The sequence below is a fragment of the Natator depressus genome, chromosome 3 (assembly GCF_965152275.1).
Source record: "Natator depressus isolate rNatDep1 chromosome 3, rNatDep2.hap1, whole genome shotgun sequence".
Taxonomy (NCBI): Eukaryota; Metazoa; Chordata; order Testudines; family Cheloniidae; genus Natator; species Natator depressus.
In genome coordinates this window covers 155,389,612-155,412,406 of record NC_134236.1, presented here as the reverse complement: position 1 = coordinate 155,412,406, position 22,795 = coordinate 155,389,612, and the positions used below count along the sequence as shown (strand labels likewise).

Genomic DNA, 22,795 nt, shown 5'->3' with positions numbered 1-22,795 from the left:
CACACGGCTATAAGCATAGGAATATTGTCATTGGCCAGGTCCAGCTTCCCATAGAGGCAACGCCAGCGGGCCTTTAAACAGCCAAAAGCACACTCAACAGTCATTCTGCACTTGCTCAGCCTGTTGTTAACTTCTCCTTGCTGCTGTCAAGTTGCCCCGTGTATGGCTACATAAGACACAGCAATAAGGGGTAGGCAAGGTCTCCCAAGATCACAACCGGCATTTCGACTTCCCCTACGGTGATCTTCTATTTCGGGAAGAAAGTCCCTGCTTGCAGCTTCCTGAATAGGCCAGTGTTCCGAAAGATGCGTGCATCATGCACCTTTCCAGACCAGCCTGCGTTAATGTATGTGAAATGCCCACAGTGATCCACAATCGCCTGGAGAATCATAGAGAAATACCCTTCTGATTAATGTACTCAGTGGCTAGGTGGTCTAGTGTCAGAAATGGAATATGCGTGCCATCTATCGCCCCTCCACAGTTAGGGAAGCCCATTTGTGCAAAGCCATCTACAATGTCACGCACGTTGCCCAGAGTCACAGTCTTTCGGAGCAGGATGCAATTAATGGCCCTGCACACTTCCATCAACACGAGTCCAGTGGTCGACCTTCCCACTCTGAACTGGCTAGCGACCGTTCGGTAGCAGTCTGGAATAGCCAGCTTCCACAGTGCAATCGCCACATGCTTCTCCAATGGCAGGGCAGCTCTCATTCTCATGTCCTCATGCTGCAGGGCTGGGGCGAGCTCATTACACAGTCCCATGAACGTGGCTTTCCTCATCTGAAAGTTCTGCAGCCACTGCTCGTCAACCCAGATGTGTACCACGATGTGATCCCACCACTCAGTGCTTGTTTCCCAAGCCCAGAAGCGGCGTTCCACTGTGGTCAGCACCTCTGTGAATGCCACAAGCAATCTCATGTCATAGCTACTACGTGTGGCGAAATCAATGTCACACGCCTCTTGCCGTTGAAGTTTAAGGAATAACTCCACTGCCATTCATGATGTGTTAGTGAGAGCGAGCAGCATACTGGTCAACAGTTCGGGATCCATTCCTGCAGCCCAAAGAGGCAGGATGCGCAGTACACAAACAGTTGAAAGATGGTGCCAAATGCAGATGTAAGCACAGGGATTGCTGGAATGCAAAGCAATGCATCACAGGGCATTGGGACAGGACCCAGGATGCCCCGCGACCCCCTCTGTCTTCCCACAACTCTTAGCAGCAAAAGAGGAAGAAATGCTCTGTGGGATAGCTGCCCAGAGCGCACCGCTCCAAATACCACTGCAAATGCCGCACGTGTGAACACGCTATTGAGCAAGCAGCTGACAGTGTGAACACACAACAGTGGTTTCCGTTCAGCGCTCTCTGAGGGCGCTGTAAGTGCCAGCGCTGTAACTCTGCCAGTGTAGACATGCCCTGCGTATAAGGGGTTTGCTATCTTCGCTGCTCACAATGGGTGTGAATCATCGCACAGGTAGATGTCTAGCTCTTTGATAAGCATCTTGCTGCAAGAATCTTTTGTTTTTGTTTCTTCAAATGGTCATTTTCCAAGTTCAAGGTGTAAGTCATTGGGTTTCTATGGCAATTTTTCTTTAGCACTTCAGAAAACAACACACATTCTCTGTATTTAACCAATATGTGTAGATAATAGCGTACATTGAATTGTAAGAGCTATGCTCAAGGACACTACTGAGAGTAAAGCACTTATCTTTCCTTGACCTTACTATCCACTAAAAAGAAAGTCTTGCTATTGCACATGGTAAATATCTGAGAAAAGGAAGAATCAGACAACTCAGTGTTTACATGTTCTTCCAGTCATTTAAAACCCTGACAGTGGTGCAAGGTCTCAAGAAGGCTACATTTACTAATATATGTCTAAATCCAAGAGGCTTGGAAGCCAGGTGCTGAAAACATACTTGACCCACAATTCACTTGCTTTTGTGAAATTTCACCCTACGTTTAATGTTATTTTAATGCAGTGCAGTGTTGGATTTTATTGTTTAAATGGTAGCAAATCTGCACTGACATTGTACTTTGCCATTATGAGGTGGTTTCTACTGACTTGCAATGCTATTGTTTGACCTTTAGATTCCAACAAGGAAAATCCTCTCCACAAACTAGATTTGAAATTGTTTAGCTGTAGTAATTTCCCATTACACAAGGCTTCCCAGGAGCTTATGCTGAAAGAGTCCTGCCATTGTGATGCACTTTCTGTTTTCTCTCTCTTTTTCCTTTATTCCTTTTGCTCTTATAGATAATTGTTTAATAGTTTTCTTGTTACTGGTTGGTGTGTAAGAGTGTTGAGAACTGTTAAGGGTTTCTGTTTCTCTTCACCACCTTGATGTTCCCAAAATGTCAGATCCTGACCCCAGAACAATCAGGATTCAAGCTGTGAGAGAAAAAGCCACATAAAGTGCCTTCCCAACCAGCATTTATTATGCTTCCTATGTCTGGGACAGGGACATGATGGTTGTCAGTCATCTTTCCAATTCACTCAAAAAGCCAAGTTGGAGAAAGACAGGCACTTCAAACTCCGCTTGTGCAGGAGTGTTTTGGTGCCAAGTTTTCTGACACGGACAGCCTCAAAATCATGTTTGCACTGACATCCTGCATCTCTGTCAAAAACTCAGGCTATCGTTGTCCCAGTGCCTTACATGTCAAGAGATTATTTCAGTAAGAAAAAAAAAAATTCTTGATGGTCAAAGCACGGTTGCAAGGGCTCTTCCATACCCACTGTAAACTCAGCACCCAGAGCAGAAAACTCATCATCGATATGGTATAGTCTGTCTTTGCACTGGTTTTCAATGGCAAGTGAAAGCCCTACAGCAAAAAATTTGGATCCATCTTCTAAAGATATAGATGTCAGCACCTTCTCCTAGATCCCTAAATGTCTGGATTTACGTTCCTTCTCACTTGGAGGCAGCATCAGCTAATTCCACTTCGATTCCTCCCTGGTGCCAGTTTTGTGGGCAAACTTGATCCTTTAGATACTACTTGTCATTTAAGCATTTTAGTTAAGTGCTGTTTAAAAATGTTTCAGCAGCTAGTGTGAAAGGATTTAACACCTTTAAAAATATGTTACCCCAAGGACTGACCATCACATTCGAAAGAGTTAAATCCTGTTTACAGATGTTGAGTGGATTTAAAATCATATTAGCTCATGTGTTGGGTTTTTTAAACACCCTTTTTCCTAGTCTAGATAGGGCTTAAAGGAGAAAGGTGGGTTATTTGCCAGTAACTGAGGTCTCCCTGTTGCAAATCCTATTGAAACCTGCTGTATCTGGCTGGAAGGTGTACTCCCCTCTAATGATGGGGATCCCTGGAAAGTCAGGGAGCTCTGTGTCATCTTCTCATGGATCATGCTAAGAAATGTGGCACCCTTGGGCTCTGGAAATCCCCAGCTGCCTGAATAGCACCTTGGGGTTACCAGGTAATGACCTTTAAGGCAGCATTAAGGCTGCTGCAAATTATGGTGAGGACCTGGCCCAGGACTATACACTCCCACCCCCACTCCCAGCTGCAGCTAGTGATTATTGGATGCATCTGAGAATCAGAGCCACAGAGACTAAATGACACCTTCATAGACATTACCTCCAAATTTGCTCCAATACCTTCAGAGAACACCATTTGCTTATAAATAACTTCACTTTATCTGAAATTTTCACGTGCCAAATGATGAAAATCAATTTGCACCTCTCCTTCCCAAATGAACTGCTGTTGCAAAATACCCACAAGTTCCTCTAGATCCATGGAAGCTGTAAAGAAAGCTCTACAGGAAAGACACTAGGGACTTTATTCTCAGTACTTTGATGGAATGTACAAGACATAGTGGTGACTCAGTGTAAATGTTGATTGAGTTGTCTCCTTTCCCCACTATGCTGTTCACAGCAACAGATGGGATGAGCTTACCCAAAGCAGAACTTAATATACTTAAGAAATTATTCAGGCAAAGTTTATTTTTACACAAAGCTTATACTAGTAACAGTACCAAAGTTAGTTAGATCTTGAGTTATGTGCTCTGGAAGTGGTGGGGAAGTATAAACTACACTTCAGCAAATTTAACGCGAGCACTGCATTAATGTAATTTCGTCACTCTCTCCTAGTCAGGTTATTATAACACCCCATCGCCATAGTATCTAAGAATCTTGGTATACATATCTATACTTGGTAGCAGGCACTCAGGTCAGAAATTCTCCTTTTTTCTGATCCTTAACAAAATATCCCAGTTACTGGGGAGAGTGGAAACAATTCAAGTCAGAGAAGATTCTTTCATAAATTAGCTGGGAGAGCCATACTCCACCCTCTTCCGAGTAAATTAGGTGAAGGCAAGATCTAAACAGAGCATAGATCAGGGCAGAATAGAGCTCTGAGGCTTACTAGTATCTTTCACCTATTCCTCCCAGACTAGAATTATTATGCTGCCACTTCTTAATAAAATCATAATATATCAGCGGTGTCAACAGCATGGCCATGTTAGACTTAAAAGAGAGGATCTCCAAATCCTATTAAAGTAACCTGACTATTCACTTTTTGAAGTGCAAAGTGGTGATTATAGGACACCTTTGTATTTTTCTGTTCCTGCTGCAACTTGTTCTGAAACAAAGAAAACTTGTTTTGAAAATGCTTGACACCCACAACAATCTGTTTTTGGGCACTTGACAAGAGGGCTTGTCCTTTCCTGACCACATCAGCGCTGTCTCTTTCTGTGCAACTCCCTCTAACTAATCCTTAGAAGTGTAAAAGGTACACATCATAACCCTCCCAAAGATAGGAGTGGCCATTTTTCCATAACAGGACAAAACCAAAGAGACAAATGTTAATGATTCTTTCACGTCTGTTTCTTCTTAAACTCAATTTCAATAACTTTCAGGCCCTATCCAATTCAACTTAATTAATATAAATTAGCTATGAGAATTTATAATTGTAGAGTAAATGATTACACTTATTCCTATAGTGGATTTCTATTTAGGTCACATTTTGCAAGAGCATTTGCTAGAACTGTAACCTGTGATTATACTCTTCCTTATGTATCTCTAAGATCTACAAAAACAGTTTTGAATTTAACAATGATGTAATACAAAAAGTTCATCAAGTGCTAAGGTCATAAGAGAAATGTAACACACACTGAATGACAGAGGTGAACATCCATTTAATATACAAGTGTGACATTATACCAGCTCTTTGGCTACAGTTAGTATTTTTATTTTAAACTCAGACTTGGGACATGAAACATCTCTGCTATTTTTACACAAAGCGAACTGAAACTTAATAACCTAAGCTAATATACTCAATATAATAATTATTGTTAAAATATTTCATTTGCTAACCCATATTTTGAGTTATATTTTATTTATTGATATGTATTTCTATAGTTCTCACCAATAATAGTACCAGAGTACCTCACAAGGTTAAGGATACGTTAGCACCTGCATGGTAGAACTTGCATCTCTATCTCTTTGCCTTTTTAACTGTTTCTGTACAACAATAGGAGCTAGTGGAGGGTATCTTATGACACAGCTATTTGAGGGAAATGATAGTTTAAGCAGATATATCATGGGCTACACCCTAAAGGTGAAAGCCAAACAATAAAAATAGAAATGAATTTCCGCTCTCTATCACCACATAAAAGTGTGAACTTCTGAAGCTAATCCCCATCAATCTATGAGGTGCAAACTCTAAACTCCATTCACCCCAATGAAGTGTTGACTTCTGAATTTAACTAGGACCTCTTCACTCCTCCAAAACTTTTGATTAGAGAGTCTATACAATTTCTAATTTACTTCACACCCACAGGAGAAAAAATTGTCATTGAACATGTCTTTCAAGGGTTGGCCCATTGTAGAAATGTCAGGTGGCACTGTTCTGCTACAAAGGAAACAATAATAGACATTAGATTTTCAGTTTGTTGTGCATTGTTAGAAATATTTCAGTAAAACTGCAGGTTACTGAATGATTTTTTTAAATCAATTCACATTACCACAGAATTCAGTGTAGCTCAGTCACATAAATTATGAGGGTCTTACTAATACACCACCTAGTACAAAAAGCCTAGTCCATCTATCTGAAATAACAAATAAAAAATAAGTACAATAAACTAACTACGTTGAAGGTAAAATGGGTGTAAAGGAAAAGGAGCATGAGGATTCTGGATTCTCTTGAAAGAGAGGTCAAGGAATTAGTTTGGAGGCGAGGTTACATCTCCTTACATAACCTTCCACAACACGTTCAATTCTGAGAGGGGACAAACACATGGCCACTGCTTCCAGAGAACTCTGACCTTGGTCCCAAGAGCACGGATCTGTACTGATAATGCAGAAGAATCTAATTGCTGTTGAAATCTAAGTATACATTAAGACAACTATCGAAAATGGATTAAGAGTACTCTAAAAAAAAAAAAAAAGTAACTTTCCTGAATCATCTGTAAATACTATATCTTAAAATCAAGACTCTCTGAGGATCTATTCTTTTATCAGCATTTGTGAACTTACATTTGTGAATTTATATTGCATTAAAACTCATATGAGCAACATGTATGAGCCCCATTAAACATCAATGGCAGAACAGACCCCCTGCATTTTAAACTGGCTTATCGATGCCTTCTGCCTGGTTGTTCAAAACAGATAAGTATTTTACTTCCTTCACCTTCTCCCCAGGGTACATAAATAGTCTTGGTTTAGTCAGATGAAGGCTTGTGGTCTTAGATCACAGCAGTTTTACTTCTGCTTTCTCAACTTCCATTTTCCCCAGGGGATTAGTTGGTGCTTAGAGTCCCAACTGTCTGTGAAGATAGGAGTCACTGGATTTTCTCTGTCACCATGTGAATGTTCAGCTTCTATGCTAGTGGATCATATGAAAGATATTCCAGAGTCATCATGGAAGTGTTTCATCTTAATGTAATCTCGCTAAATAAATTCCCAACTGTGTGATCCTCAGTGTGACAAGGCCACTCTATCTTCCCGTTTGCCTGAGGGCATTAACCATAGCTTTTCAGTAAACACTTTTAAAGATTATCGTCCCTAAAAAGGACATGGTTGATGTAAATTTATTATTACTGTTGTTTACTTCTGTAGTGCTGAAAGTGTGGACAGTAGATGAATTGAGCCATATGGTAAATCCCAAACCTGAGGAGCTTCAAGTTTAAAGTTGCAAAGTGGTTCCAAAACAGCAGAAGCACAGAATAGTGCATGGCAATTATAGCTGTAATGCTTTATTGAACAGGTGTGATTTTTTGTAGGAGAAGGAAAGAGCTAGACATGATGTAACTGAGATGCTGTTCCAAGCATAAAAGGCAGTATGAAAAATGTGTGAAGTAAGGAGTGGGGGAGGTGTGGGTAGAACGTATGGAGGAAGACGGGATGTAGGAAGAGATTAGGACAAAGATGTAATCAGAGCCAGAGTTAGATAGCTTTGCAAATGAGATGTCTGAAAGGACTGCAAGAGAAAAGAGGAAGCCTGTACAGAGATAGGCAATGACCGTGGCTCTAACAAAATTTAACTACTTCAGATACTGAAAAAAAAAGATCAGCCCCTCAAAACAGAAGGGTTAAATAGTGATACATTGGCGACTAATCATCGTGGCCATCAGCCAACCAACAACCTTTGAAGGTGGGTTTTCTTGAGTGTGGATGTATATTGTCAAACCATTCCCTTTGCGCTGCCAGTTTGGCTCCATTCTGATGAGCAGAGGCAGATTACTGAATTATACAGGAATTCTGTTTGGGTGGAACAGAAGAACAGAGCAAGCAGTCAGAGGGAAAAGGGATGAGATGAAATCCATGAAGAATCACAGAAATGTAGGGGTGAAAGAGACCTTGAGAGGTCATCAAGCTCAGCCCCCTCCTCTGAGGCAGGACCTAGTAAACCTAGCCCACCCCGGACAGGTATTTATCCAACCTGTTTTTAAAAACCTCCTATGATGGGGACTCCACAACCTCTCTTGGAAGCCTATTGTAGAGCTTAACTATCCTTAGTTAGGAAGATTTTCCTAATATATAAACTAAATCTCCCTTGCTGCAGAGTAATCCCATTACTTCTTGCCCTACTTTCAGTGGACACGGAGAACAACTGATCTCTGTTCTCTTTACAACAGCCTTTAACTTATTTGAAGACTGTTATCAGGCCCCCTTCAGTTTTCTTTTCTCAAGACTAAAGAGGCCCAAGTTTTTTTAAAATCCTTCCACACAGATCAACTTTTCTAAACCTTTTATCATTTTCACTGAGCTCCTCTGGACTCGCTCCAGTTTGTCCACATCTTTCCAAAAGTATGGTGCCCAGAACTGGACACAGTACTCCAAATGAGGCCTCACCAGTGCTGAGTAAAGCAGGACAATTACTTCTCATGTCTCACATACAACACTCTTGTTAATACACCCCCAAATGATATTGGCCATTTCACAACTACATTATTTCACTGACTCGTGTTCAATTTACGATCCACTATAACCCACAGATCTTTTTCAGCAGTACTACTACCTAGCCAACTATTCCCCATTTTCATAGATTCATAGATACTAAGGTCAGAAGGGACCATTATGATCATCTAGTCTGACCTCCTGCACAACGCAGGACACAGAACTTCACCCACCCACTCCTGTGAAAAACCTCCACCTATGTCTGAGCTATTGAAGTCCTCAAATCGTGGTTTAAAGACTTCAAGGAGCAATCCTCCAGCAAGTGACCCGTGCCCCATGCTACAGAGGAAGGCGAAAAACCTCCAGGGCCCCTTCCAATCTGCCCTGGAGGAAAATTCCTTCCTGACCCCAAATATGGTGATCAGCTAAACCCTGAGCACATGGGCAAGATTCACCAGCCAGATACATTTTGTAGTTATGCATTTGATTTTACCTTCCTAAGTACTCTGAACTTGTCTTTGTTGAACTTCATTTTGTTAATTTCAGACCAATTTTATAGTTTGTCAAGGTTGTTTTGAATTCTATTCCTGTCTTCCTATGTGCTTGCAATCCTTCCCATCTTGGTGTCATCTGCAAATTTTATAAGCATACTCTTCACTCCATTATCCGGATCATTAATGAAAATACTGAATAGTACTGGAATCAGGACTGACTCCTGTGGGACTCCTCTAGATACACCATCCCAGTTTGATAACAAACTGTTGATACCTGTTCTTTGAGTACAGTCTTTCACCAGTTGTATACCCATCTTATAGTAATTTCATCTAGACCACATTTCCCTAGTTTGCTTATGAGGCTGTCATGTGGGATTGTATTAAAAACATTACTAAAATCAAGGCATATGGTATCTACTGCTTCCTGCCTATCCACTAGGCCAGTTACCCTGTCAAAGGAGGGAATGAAGCTGGTTTGGCATGATTTGTTCTTGACAAATCCAGGATGGCTATTCTTTATAACCCTATTATTCTCTAAGTGCTTACAAACTGATTTTTTAATAATTTGTTCCACAATCTTTCCAAGTATCTAAGTTTGGCTAACCGGTCTATAATTCCTCTTTGTCCCCTCTTTTAAAGATAGGTCCTGTATTTGCCCTTTTCTAGTCCTATGGGACCTCACCCATCTTCCATGAGTTCTCAAAAGGTAACTGCTAACAGTTCTGAGATTGCTTTTCTGGTTCCTTAAGTACCCAACAGGTTGAATTTCATCAGGCCCTGACAACTTGAATATATCCAACTTATCTAAATATTCTTTAACCTGTTCTTTCCCTGTTTTGGCTCGTGTTCCTTCCCCCTTGTTGTTGTTATTAAGTGTGCTGACCATCTGGTCACCAGTAATCTTTTTAGTGTAGACTGAAGCAAAATAGGCATTAAACACCTCTGCCTTCTTGATGTCATCAGTTATTAATTCTCCTTCTCCACTAAGTAGATGACCTACACTTTTCTTTGTCATTCTCTTGCTCCTAATGTATTTAAAGAACCTCTTCTTATAGCCTTCCATGTTCCTCGCTAGGTGTAACTCATTTTGTGCCTTAGTCTTTCTGAATTTATCCCTATACTTGTGCTATTTCATTTGTACTCCTCTTTAGCAATTTGTCCATGTTTCCACTTTTTGTAGGATATGTGAATCAACAAAACAAACTAAAACGGTTATTTATTTATCTGGATTGATGAGAAATGCCCGTCTGTATTCTAGGCAAATGCGTAACATAAAAGTTACAAATTTGACCAAGACACCAATTAAAAATATTAGAATATACCTTAATCATTTAACTAACCAACATTTCAAATCCCAGTATCCATCTAGATTATTAAAACCCAACTCCCCCCAGATCCAGACACTTCATCCTGCCCTTTTCTGCTTTTCAAAAGCCCAGAAGAAAAATTGGGCCTTGCAGAAGTCCCTGGAGATAAACACATAGGTCTTAATTTAGATTTAGCAGTATTGTCTGCATCCCTTTAGGGAACCCCACTATCTGTTTATCAAATCAGTTGATCAATGGTATTTTTAGAGCACCTATCTCTACAGTACCTAAGAGCAAATAATGCTTATTGCCCAAATTTTTTAAGTTAGCCTACATAATGTTCTACCTTTCAATACAATAAAACAGCTTATGTGAAGTGCTCTTTTCCAAGTTTGCCAAACAAAAAGCCTTATTTTGTGAATTTTCCTTGTTGATAAAATATACCTATAGATAAATTAGATATTCTTTCAGTAGAAATAGATTCTTCCCCCATGCATATTTCATTTCATACAGTGTTCTGTGTTCTTTAATAGTTGTTTTTCTTTTCCTTCAATGATAAGTGACCAGAAACAAGTATTCCAGCGCTCCTATCTTGGCTGAAATCCACATAATGCATGACAGCACTGAAAATCCCTGGCAGGCACCTCAGAAGCTAACATACCATATCTTAAGTGTCAGACTTAATTAGCCAAGAAGCCACTTTCAAAGCTGTTCATGAAAAATGTGATTAAACTAGAATGACTTTGTTATATGTATTGTACAATGTATATACACCTAGAACGTATTATCTTGATATGAAATGCTATTCCGTTTAAGCATTAAAGTGGAAGATATTCTTTGTTTATTAATTTGCTATTTTTGCCTATAATACTGTATCTTACAATTAAAAATGGTTTTGGTATTAAGGTTGCCTATACAAAAACATTATATAATGTATTACAAAGAAGAACATTATCATTTGTGCTTTAGCAAAATGTTACTCCCCCTTCCCTTCATTTACCTGTCTTCTTTTTATGTATAATTCATGTCATGATGCTGCTCTGTCAGTGAATATGAGTTTTGATTTGAAGAGTCATAAAACTGAATTAAGTCCACCACAAACCTTACACAGCTGCGTCATTTTCTATTGCTATATTAGAATTTACTGACTCTTTGGGGCTCAGGGGGAAAGACCATCTAGGGAAAATAAAATCTGCTCTCAGCTGATCCTTGGAAAGAAAACCCACTACCTCTGTTTCTACTGCAAGGCTTTAGCCAAGAACAGCAAGAGTTTCTTTTTTCTTTTTCTTTTTTTTTCATAATTGCTGCTGTCAAAGATGGTTCCTGGGACCCAACGTTGAGAGTAGATTTTGTTGGATCTTATGTTTTTTTGTTTTGTTTTGCTCTGTTAAGTATGACTGCAAAACATCATTATCACCAACTGGATCGCCATTAATGCACATGAAGATAACGCTTTGGATAGTGAGCAGGTAAAACACCATAGTTGTGGTTGACTGGACCAGACCCAGGTAAACCCACTTTAAGCGCAAAATACACATTTAGTATACATCCAGATTTAGCAAGCTTTGGAAGTAAAACCAAAGAAGCATGAGGTATCATACAGAAACTGCAAGCTGTAGGATGTAATATATATATTTGGTATTCAATAGCAGATATACTTCGGAGTGCTTTTCATGCAGTGATAGCCTTCATCCAGGGCAATCTTTACAAGTGGCTGGACAATACAAAGCAGAGAACAATAGCAAAGGATATACAATGCTAATACGCTCTTGAAGGAGGATGCAGACTGGTGGGGAAAGGTGTGTGCCTTCATGGCTCTAACTTTTTTCTTTGGGGATTGTGAATAATTTTTAATCATTTTCTCTTTAATTGGTGTGTCTGGTAGAGAGTCATTTGTTACAAGACACAGGATTCCAGTGCATGCACTGCTTTGTGCAGGACATATTAAATAATGATGGATGACCAGGTTTCTAAATGTAACTTACAATTTGTTGCTGCAAATCATAAGTTCTAATAAATAAAAAGTTCTGACATACAATTTTAGAAAGGATGATTGGGTGTCAGGATTATTTGGAATTTTCTCAATTCTTGGGGTTCTCTTCTATGGTACAGAAAACTCGCTTAATATGTGGTAGTGCATCCTGGAGTTGTAAAGCTCAGATGTATAATATTCCATTATTATTATTTATGCAGGTGGCATTTGAGTGTAGCTAGAGCACATCTCTTTTCCATTATCTTCTTCATTCATTATCACCTTCCTTCCTCCCTCCCTACCCCCCATTTTGCATTTTTAAACTTTATGATAACTTCTGGATAGTTTACTATAATATAGACACACACAAAAAAAGACTATACATGGATAGCTGATGTGTGGATGCAGAAAAGCTGATTTTAAAAAAATATACTGTTAAAAGATCCTGACTGGATCTGAAACAATCATTTGAATGTTTGTGTTCAGAAGATTTTTTTTTTCCATGGAATCCTTTTTATTAGCAGGCTGGGAGAAAACTATAATACAGATTTAATTCTTCCCAATAATCTTCTACTGTGATGTTTACTTGTGCCCACGAAGGGTAGGAAAAAAAACTGAAGAAAGTTTTGCATGAATTGTAAATATTAAACTTTTCAAGGAGATCCAAAGTATCATAGATGGAAACCAAGAGTTTCAGGGTACTAGTAAAGCCTTTTTTTAAAACAGTGTAAAGAATATCAGTAGATATTTTGTCTAAGATGTGGTAAGCCATATAATTGACTTAATATAGGAACATGGGATACAGGACTGGAAGGGACCTCCTGGGTCATTAAGTCCAGTTCCCTACTATTGCCACCATATAATCCCACTCATAAATGTATCAAGCTCCATCTTAAAACTAGTTAGGTCATTTGCCCCAACTCCTCCTAGTGGAAGGCGGTTCCAGAACCTCATTCCTTCTAATTTCCAGTTTATACCCATTTGTTCTTGTGCCAACATTGCTCTTTAGCTTATATAGCTCTTGTCATTCCCTGGTGTTTATCTTCCTCATGTATTTTTAGCGAGCAATCATAAACCCTCTCAACCTTTATTTTGCTAGGCTAAACAAGCCAATTTTTCTTAGTCTCCTCTCATAAAAGTATGAAGGCAGATGAGTTGAGATACTGGCTGGTGTCACTATACGAAGAATGGTTGCTAAAACAAATGTAAGGAGATTCATACCCAAATGTATTATAAAAAGCTGGAAACCACTGGTTGAGCGCGTAAGCCCCACTCAAGCCTGGACCCATACAGAGCATGCAGGGGCATGTAAATCTGTAATGCCACATTAAGCAAACACACCAGCGAGTGGGTGGATGGCAACAGTATTATTCAGAAACAAATTTTAAGGAACACATTGTTTTAGCCAAGTTGGAGAGAGCACATAAACCCTGAAGTATGAGTATTTATTGGGATACCAGTTTTCCACTCTTCTGCAATTTTTGACAAGTAAAATACTTTATTTAGGCTAACACTAGGATAAAGGACTAAATTCATTCCTAACTTGCGCTCCTTGCAGCTCCGCTGAAAGCCATGGGGCTGCACAGGGTGCAAGTCAGGGCAGAAACTCAGCCAGAATGTGTCTAACAACTAAACATAATTTGTATACACAAACAAGTGTTATTTACAATATTCCTTCATGAAATCACAGGCTCAGAGTCTGCATATTCTTTAAAGATACAGTTCATGCACACTTGAATGCCTACTTAAGAAAAAATCAAGAGCTTTCCCATGGAAACCACACAAAGATATTTTATTTCACAGGTACTGCACAAACACAGATGCTAGCTTTCCATAATGAACTATACGTTCTTATGCTAGCCACGTATTTTAGGACAACATCTTTGGCACACTTTTAGACAGATGGCTCATATGAGTTTAAAGGTTTGTCTATTCTGGGGAAATGTGTGTTGTTTTCAAATGTGCTAACTAATATGTTTGAATTAAAAAGCTCAAATACACTTTAGCCCCTAGTGTAGAGAGTCACGTTAAAAATGAATTAGCTGGTTGTGGTGAAAATGTGTTAGCCGGTCCTAAGGGTTGGGCCACATTACAAAATTTTACCATAAAACATACCTTAGTTTGGCACATCTTTCTTTGTGTCCTCACTTACTTTTGAGTCCTGGTAGTAAAACTCTAACTTTCTGTTGGTCTCATTAAACCATCTCCCTGAATTACATAAGCCCTCTACCTGCACTATTCCACTGCTACAATGTCTGTGTGGATCATGTATTACCTATGCCAGTAAAAACAGTCCTCTGGGAATAGTCCTATAGTGCCCCTGTCCCTGTGACAATGACCCTCCTGATCACCATTCTGAACTCTGTTGTCAAGGGGTCACAGTGACCAGAACTCCTCCTCCGGCCAAAACACTTTAAAACACCAGCATGTTTTGGAAATGCGTCTCTTCCGGAAACCCACCTCAGAGCAGACAGATATGGATACCCATAAAGAAACAGGTAAACCTTGCACTGCTGCCTGGTCAGGAAAGAAGTCTTGGATTTCCTCAGCCTGTGGGGAGGAGCAGTACAAGGCCAGATGCAGAATAACTGCAGAAGTAAAGATGTCTATTTGGACATTGCAGAGGGTATGCAGTTGGGGCACAACAGGGAGGGGCATCAATGTTGGGTGAAGAAGAAGGAACTGCAGCACCTGGATAAAAGGCAAGGGAGGCCAACAGAAATTCTGGGGCTGCCCCACATACCTGCTGCTTCTATGCAGAGTTGGATGCCATATTTGGTAGGGATCCTACCATTACCCCAAAAGTGACAGTGGACACTACGTGAGATCCTGAGGAGGGAACCCCAGCAGTGCACAGCAACAAAGAGCTTGTCAAGGACATGGATGCAGAAGATGCAGATCCAGTGGAGAGCCAGAGTCAGCTGAACTTGACTCAGTTGAGTCCTGTGGAGGAACCCATTATGCACCTTCTCTGACTACCCTTGGCTAATGTCAGTGAAACCTTCCTGGTGATCCACTGATGCCTGCATAACCATGAAAAGTACCGCTTTCTGTTTAAGTACTCAGTCTGAGGGATGGGGGTGTGGGCCAGGATCAAGATATGCATTTCCTCTATTACTCCACAGTTCAGCAAGTCCACTGCACTGAATCAGCAGTCCATTATTTCCTGCACATTGCCCAGAATCACAATCCTGTGCAGCAGGTGACAATTAACAGGCTTGCATACCTGGATGATGACTGTCCCCACTGAAGACTTTCCAACACCAACCGATAGCAATCTAGGGTCGCAAGCTTCCACAGCGAGATTGCTACCATTTTCCACTGTCAAAACAGCTCTCATGTTGGTGTCTCTGCACTGGAAGGCTGGGGCGAGTTCAGCACACAATTTCTGCATCTGAAAGTTCTGAAGCCACTGCCTGAGCGTCCCAGATTTGCAGCCATTCTCAACCATCAGTGCTTATTTCACGGGCCCAGAAGTGCTGCTCCACCATGTGTAGCTGGTCAGTGAATGCCTGCAGCATCAGGTGACTTTCATTCACTGTCTACATCATTCACTCCTCCTCAGTTTTCTCATTTTCACTGTTGCATGCCTGGCCTCCGTGATAGTTGCTGAAGTTCCACAAACACAGAAGAAGCAGGTGCCCTGTCTCTAAAATTGATATGAGAATTCCAATGATTTGCCAGTGAGGTGGCGAAGAGATTGAAAACCAGCACAAGGAACTGTGGGAATTTTAGAAAGTGGTGTGAAAGAGAAGATCATGGTGGGAACAGAGGAACTTGACCCCAAGGTCCCACAGTTCCTTGAGCGGAGTACTGGTTTCTCACAATACACTTCCAAAAGTCCCAGGAAGCTGGACCGTGGTGTGGGGCACACTGGGATGCCTTCCTGTAGCACAGCGCACTTTTTCTCCGATACAGCCTCTCGACGTGAAGGCGTGCTGCACTGGCAAAGGCAGTTGAATCTGCCCATGCTCTACTCGAATTGCAAAACTGGCAGCTACATGCTGGCAGAAATACTACCAATAAAACTTTCTAGTGTAGGCGTGACCTGAGTAACCTTGGCTAACACATCTTAACCTGTCTCAGAGTAGCAGCCGTGTTAGTCTGTATGCGCAAAAAGAAAAGGAGGACTTGTGGCACCTTAGAGACTAACCAATTTATTTGAGCATAAGCTTTCGTGAGCTACAGCCCACTTCATCGGATGCATGCAGTGGAAAATACAGTGGGGAGACTGTCTTTGTCTACACTAGATGTTACATGGAGCTTAAAATGTATTAATTAAAACATTATTCATTTTCCCAGTGTAGACAAACCCAAAGAGAGAAACTGCTGCTTTCTTCCCAACAGAGAGTAGGGTTTTTTTTTTAAATCTGGGCTGCCCACCCTGCAAGATGCAGTAAAGCCTCCAGTCACTCCCACAAACATAGTGCTATAAACAGAGGAGGAGTTTCTCTCTTCCTTTGTGCTTAAGAGATGGATACCCCAATCTTCTCTCTTCCCCCACCTGCTCACACTCTACTCCCTCTACTGTATGTATTTATGTTTAATCTAACTCTGCTTATATGCGAAGACTCAGAGGTGACAAACCTCATAAAAATGTCTAGAGGTAATACTAAAGAAAAATTATGCAGTCAGTGCTTTTCTAAAGGACTGTTAGGAATGGGGATTGGGCAGGGAGGTTCAACTTGCATGTGCTGATTTGTATGTGAGTATAGAGCAGACAGAGTGTGTGTTTGTGTACAACTTCCCCCCCCCCAAAAACTAATGTATTGTCCAGTTCAGGCATGAAATAACTCACAATGATGCTTCCGAGTTATATTTTTCATTCTTTTAAACAAAACATATACAATATTCTGGCACTTGCATATCTCTCGTCAATCCTAACAAACCAACTCAACAAAAAGAAAATACGTTTAACAGGAGACAGTGCTCCTAAAAAGTCAATTATTATAAACAAACAAAAACACATACCTAGTGCAATATGTCATCCAGAATCCCAAATGCTACTATTTGATATTCTCCATTTTACTTAAGGTATTATAAAACTTGCATGTGTTTCATTTATTCACTGTTTACTTCTACCCGTCCCAAGTTATAGTCTATACAACCATGTGCATCATTCACCTGATTTTTGCTGAGCTATTTTCCTTTGACTTCCTTGTTTAAGTGCCCTTTGCTAATTCATTTTAATCTTTTGATGCTGGTGTTCAAAGCCCTTCATTCTCATATGTTATTTTATTTATATATTTGATGTCTATATTTGCTGTAGTCCAACTTGTACTCTAAGTTATTGCTGTTTCAGCATTTCTACAATTTGCAAATCTAAGTACAGGGCCTTTGCCCATATAGTTTCATATAGGGGAAATGTGTGTTGCTTATTCATTGCCTCACTTTTAAGTCTTATTTTAAACATTATATTCTGGTTTATATCCTTTCTACAGCTTTGTGTTAATTCTATGTTGTTTTAGATATAGCACTTTTGGCGCTTACAGTAAAGTAAAGCAGTAGTTAATTAACATTAACACTGTACTATGTACCAAGATATAAATGTCTAAGTTATACTTAGTTATGCTTGAATTTGTAAATACGATGACTACAATCAGAAACTCCAGCCAGTAGGAGCAGGTGCAAAGCAACCCATTGCTACACTGGGGGGAGAGGGTAAAATGAGGCCACTGCTCCCCTCAGTATCCCCCAGACCCAGAACTGTGCAGGGGAGACCCTCCCATACTCTGGGGAAACAGAGATCCAGGTAGTGCCTCTTGGCCAATCTGCCATGTGGCCTTGGGGAAGGAGTGCAGAGTCTTCAGCTGGTAGGAGAAGCTAAAGAAGCAGCCAAAGCAGGGAGATTCAGAGTACTTTCCATGGTTTTAACTGGATTTTCTCTGCCCTGTGTTGATTGGCTGTTTGCTCCACCCATTCCCTTTCCCATCTTTCAGTATCTCTTCACTTCAGCTGCAGTCCACACCTGCCCCTTAGCCTCTTCTCCCTAGCCCTATTTCCCTTACCCCCTTCTGTTCAATGTTTCTTACCCTTCACTTTTCTTTTTGTTTAGCTACACTGTTTGCACAGTGCCTAGCACAATGGGGCCTCACTGTTTGGTCCTTTGGCAATATCATAATAATAGACTATTAATAATAAAATATAAACATGTAAGTTACACTCAAATGTGTGAATATTAAGACTGCATTCAGTTCCGACACAAAAATAACCAAAGAAAACACTATACAGAAACAGTGTCACATATAAGAATGTCCAATGCATACAGATAAATCTATACTCTAATACTGAACAACACCTGACCCTCTAACAAATGAAACTTTTGGTATTAAATTATAGTCTTTCTTACTTTGCTCTCTTGGCCATCTCATTGCCATCCCAGCGTGGGCTGTAAGGGTAGTTTTTCTGGGCCTGGGAATACAGCTGTCCACTGTTAGTGAAGTGATAGACTGACTGAAATGTTAGAGTTGGCTGGTCTCGAGGAAAGTACAGCGGTAGGTCAACTGCAAAGACAGCAAAAGAAAAAGATGACATGAAAGAGACATCTTTTCTTGCTTTCATCTTTATTGTGAAATATATCATTCCTACCTATTGACTCTAAACTCAGGTTAAGAAATGTAGCTAACCAGATCTTAAATGAAAAAAGTGAAAATGATGGGGAATTCTAACATTTCTTCTTGTACTTCCAATAAACATGGATTACATTATGTCAATGTCTGACTCAATTTATGTTTACTGAAGTATTTTTATTTTACAAAGCAAATGACATGATTTTATTGTGCATTTACACGTTAATCACAGTATTTCCACCAGTTCAATCTCTCTCTCTCTCTAATGCTTAATGCATTAAAGTCTGTATTTTTCCAGCTTAGTTTCTACTTTCAGGAATGTTACTATACATTCTGTTTTGCGAAATAGAGCAATATTGTACTTTTATAGACCCTTTCATCTGATGAGCTCAAAGTGCTTTATCAGCCATAATTAATCCTTATACCTTGCCTGGGAGATGCAAGTATTATTATCCCCATTTTACAGATGGATAAACTGAGGCCCAGAGAGGTTAAGTGACTTAATCAAGGTCACACTTGCAGAATCTAGAACAGACCAAAGGAATCCCAACTCACAGTCATCAGTGTTAAGCAAACAAACAACTAAAACTACAAAGTTACTGATATCAGAAATGTTTTACTCTTAAGTATCCCCAGAATTAGATCCTATCTCTTTTAACTCCTCTTGTTTATCACCCAAAAGGAAGGAGGCCATCTCAAGATTAGACAGGTCTGTTAGATCAACAAACCAGTCTACAAGAGAGAGTATTCCAGAGGCTCTTCAACTGGTAAAACTTAACCTTTTAATTGCCAAACGTGTTCTTGGAGTATAACATTTTCTTGGATCTTTTATATTCGGTAGACTTAAAAAATCTCCCTAGTTTGTTTTAAGACTTTTACTTATACATCAATCTCAGTATTTACTTTTAAGGCCTGATCCTGCATCCACTGAAGTCAGTGGCAAAACCTGCACTGTCTTTAGTGATACACGATTTGGCCCTTAAAGCACCCCTCACTATTCCATTTAATATTCCAAAATGATGCATTCCACTAACCCTAAGAGACAAAAGAACAAATTCTTTAGTCAGCTCATCAATTTAGTTTTGTAAGACTGTAGCTCATTCATGGGAACTTGGGACCTCAGAAATCTTCATTTGTGACTTCACAATTCTACCTAATGAGACGTCAAGGATCCTGACTGAATAATGTCAGATGTAATATCAAAAGAGAAGCTAACCACCAACTGTAAAATTGCTGAGAATAATAGCAACTAAAAATGGAAAAGGCATGTTAAATCATCTATCCCATTTCTATGCCAGAGCAGGATTGTTCCCTCCAATATATTTGCAAGTGCTTTGTGTATCCTATTTTTAAATGTTTCAAGATATGATGCTTCCACCACTTCCTTTGAAAGCCTCTTCCACAGCCTAAGATATAGCAATCTCAGAAAGATTTTCTGATAGCTTAAATTTTCCTACTCTTTGAACTGGACAAGCCCTATTTCCCCTGCACTCCAAATCAAGCCTGCCAACCCCACTCCCTCCCTCCATATGTTTATGGTAATGAGATACACAAAACTTAATGAGGTATTCCAGCTGTGGTCTCAGGCTAAAGCAGATCAGTTAAAGTACTGATCTCTGGCCAGTTTAGTGAGTTCAGTGAGTTCAATAAGTTCAGTCCAGTGTCTGAGTTTTATGTCGTGATAAGGCTCTGATTAACTGGGGGACTCAGCCCACACAAAAGCTTACTTGATACATTTCAGAGGTAACATGATGGACTGATTTCAGAGTAGCAGCCGTGTTAGTTTGTATCCACAAAAAGAAAAGGAGGACTTGTGGCACCTTAGAGACTAACAAATTTATTTGAGCATAAGCTTTCGTGAGCTACAGCTCACTTCATTGGATGCATTCAGTGGAAAATACAGTGGGGAGATTTATATACACAGAGAACATGAAACAATGGGTGTTACCATACACACTGTAAGTAGAGTGATCAGGTAAGGTGAGCTATTACCAGCAGGAGGAGGGGGGTGGAGAAACCTTCTGTAGTGATAATCAAGGTGGGCCATTTCCAGCAGTTGACAAGAACGTCTGAGGAACAGTCGGGGGTGGAGGGGGGGGAATAAACATGGGGAAATAGTTTTACTTTGTGTAATGACCCATCCACTCCCCGTCTTTATTCAAGCCTAAATTAATTGTATCCAGTTTGCAAATTAATTCCAATTCAGCAGTCTCTCATTGGAGTCTGTTTTTTAAGTTTTTTTGTTGAAGAATTGCTACTTTTAGGTCTGTAATCGAGTGACCAGGGAGAGTGAAGTGTTCTCCGACTGGTTTTTGAATGTTATAATTCTTGACGTCTGATTTGTGTCCATCTGAGTTAGTTTGATCAATTTTGGGGAAGAACATTACTGTTAAAGAAAAAGAAAAAGAAAAATTAGATTAAAAAATGAAATACTTTGTCAAAGTCTTCTTGGTGGCATAGTTAATGCACGATATCCCTGAAAAAGAATTGCCACACATTGAGCCACTTATCAGTAAGCAAACTACTTGTTCCTCTCTCTTACAGACATTACTCTTATGCCAAAGAATCAAAAGAGCTGCTCTGTAGAGCGCAACGGAAACCCCAGGAGACTGGTTCTCAGTTTTGAAGTTGGAAGTTTACTTTGTCTAGTGCTGTGTATTGAAACTCCATTTCTTAGTACAACCTTTATCTGCTCTCCCTGCAGAATCAATTCCTTGAGGAAAACCCTCCCTCAAATAACTGTGCAAATGGTATGAAACACTTGTTTGCTTGTAAGTACGAAGGATAGCAAACTCCAGTAAAGAAATTAAATCATATTATCTCTATTTATTTCATTTACCTTTTTACTAGAGAATTTCTGGTCTCCATTAGCTTGATTTTGAAAACCTCTCCCTATGTGAAAGAGGCAATTATAGCATTTTTCCTCCCATTAACTAAACCAAAAGCTTTATTTTTAAGAAAAAGTATCTAGCAGTAGAGCTACTGTCTAAAAGCACTATAGAGACATTGCTGTCACTTCAAAGAAGCTCTCATTTCCTGTGATTAGCCTTTCATCTTTCAGAGTATTTTTTCAACAGAGGTACAGCAAGAGAAAAAAGAAAGAAAGAAAGAAAGAAAGAGCTTCCTCCTTTTCTGAACCAAAACATTTAGGGAGGCTTTCAGGAGTCAAATATAATGTAAACTGTGGAACCAGACGATCAAAATAGATAGGTTTACATTTGAACTGTCCACTCCTGGCCAAGAGCAGTACCACCTTGAACTTCAAGCCAAATCTTGAAAAGTAATGGTAGCTGCCTTTGATTTCCAAAGCTATTGTCCACCTAACACCACAACGGATAACCAAAACTCCCATTTTTTAAACCAAGTGCTTCTCTAATTAAGGATGTGAGCTGAGTCTCATGAAGCAAAAATGTGACCCTAATTATGGAGCACAACCACACCTATAGTTCAAGAAAACAGGAAATGGCTCTGAACTTTAACCTGCTCTACACATCTCAAATAGCCAGCTATTATTTCAGAAGTAGACATTAAGGGCCAAATTCATTGCTGGCATAGTGGGCATAAGTCCACTGGAGTTAATAAAGTAGTAGTTTCTTATGTCACGTTTGAATTCAGCCCCAAAGTTTTCACATCACATAAAATAAGCAAACATGTTATAAGTTAATATTTACAAGGGGTTTTGAAGATAAAGGGTCATATTTTGCTCTTGGTCAAACCTGTGTTTTTGTGGAGGAGGCAAAGGTGTGATGGAGAAGATTTTTACCCTTTACTGGTTATACAAATGATATAACTATGTATTATAGAACACAGATAAAATCTGCTTCTGTATAGGGTACAGAGTTAAGTGTTGGCAAAATTATATCAAGCGCAGACCACGTTTATATTTTACTATGTAGAATGCATCACAGTGCAAAATCAATCACACTTTCTTAAGTGAGCATCTGAATTGTGAAGATTACAAAAGCAAGCTTTGGTTTAGCATATTATTTAGCCACAGTACTCAGATACTTAAGAAACACAAAAAAAGTATTCATGTTGAATGCAAGTGCTATTTCCAAATCAAAGCTGACTCACAGGTACCCTGGTGGTGTATCTGCAGACAAT

General features: G+C 39.8%; 1 protein-coding gene across 3 annotated transcripts in view; it reads right to left on the bottom strand.

Moving 5' to 3' along the window:
* BABAM2 (BRISC and BRCA1 A complex member 2) overlaps positions 1 to 22,795 on the bottom strand; it is a 306,901-nt gene that overhangs the window by 12,998 nt on the left and 271,108 nt on the right. For all 3 annotated transcript variants that reach the window (XM_074949130.1, XM_074949129.1, XM_074949131.1), the window contains exon 11: positions 18,472 to 18,625. In XM_074949130.1, coding sequence (XP_074805231.1) covers positions 18,472 to 18,625 — 154 coding nt within the window. The remainder of the gene's footprint in view (positions 1 to 18,471; positions 18,626 to 22,795) is intronic.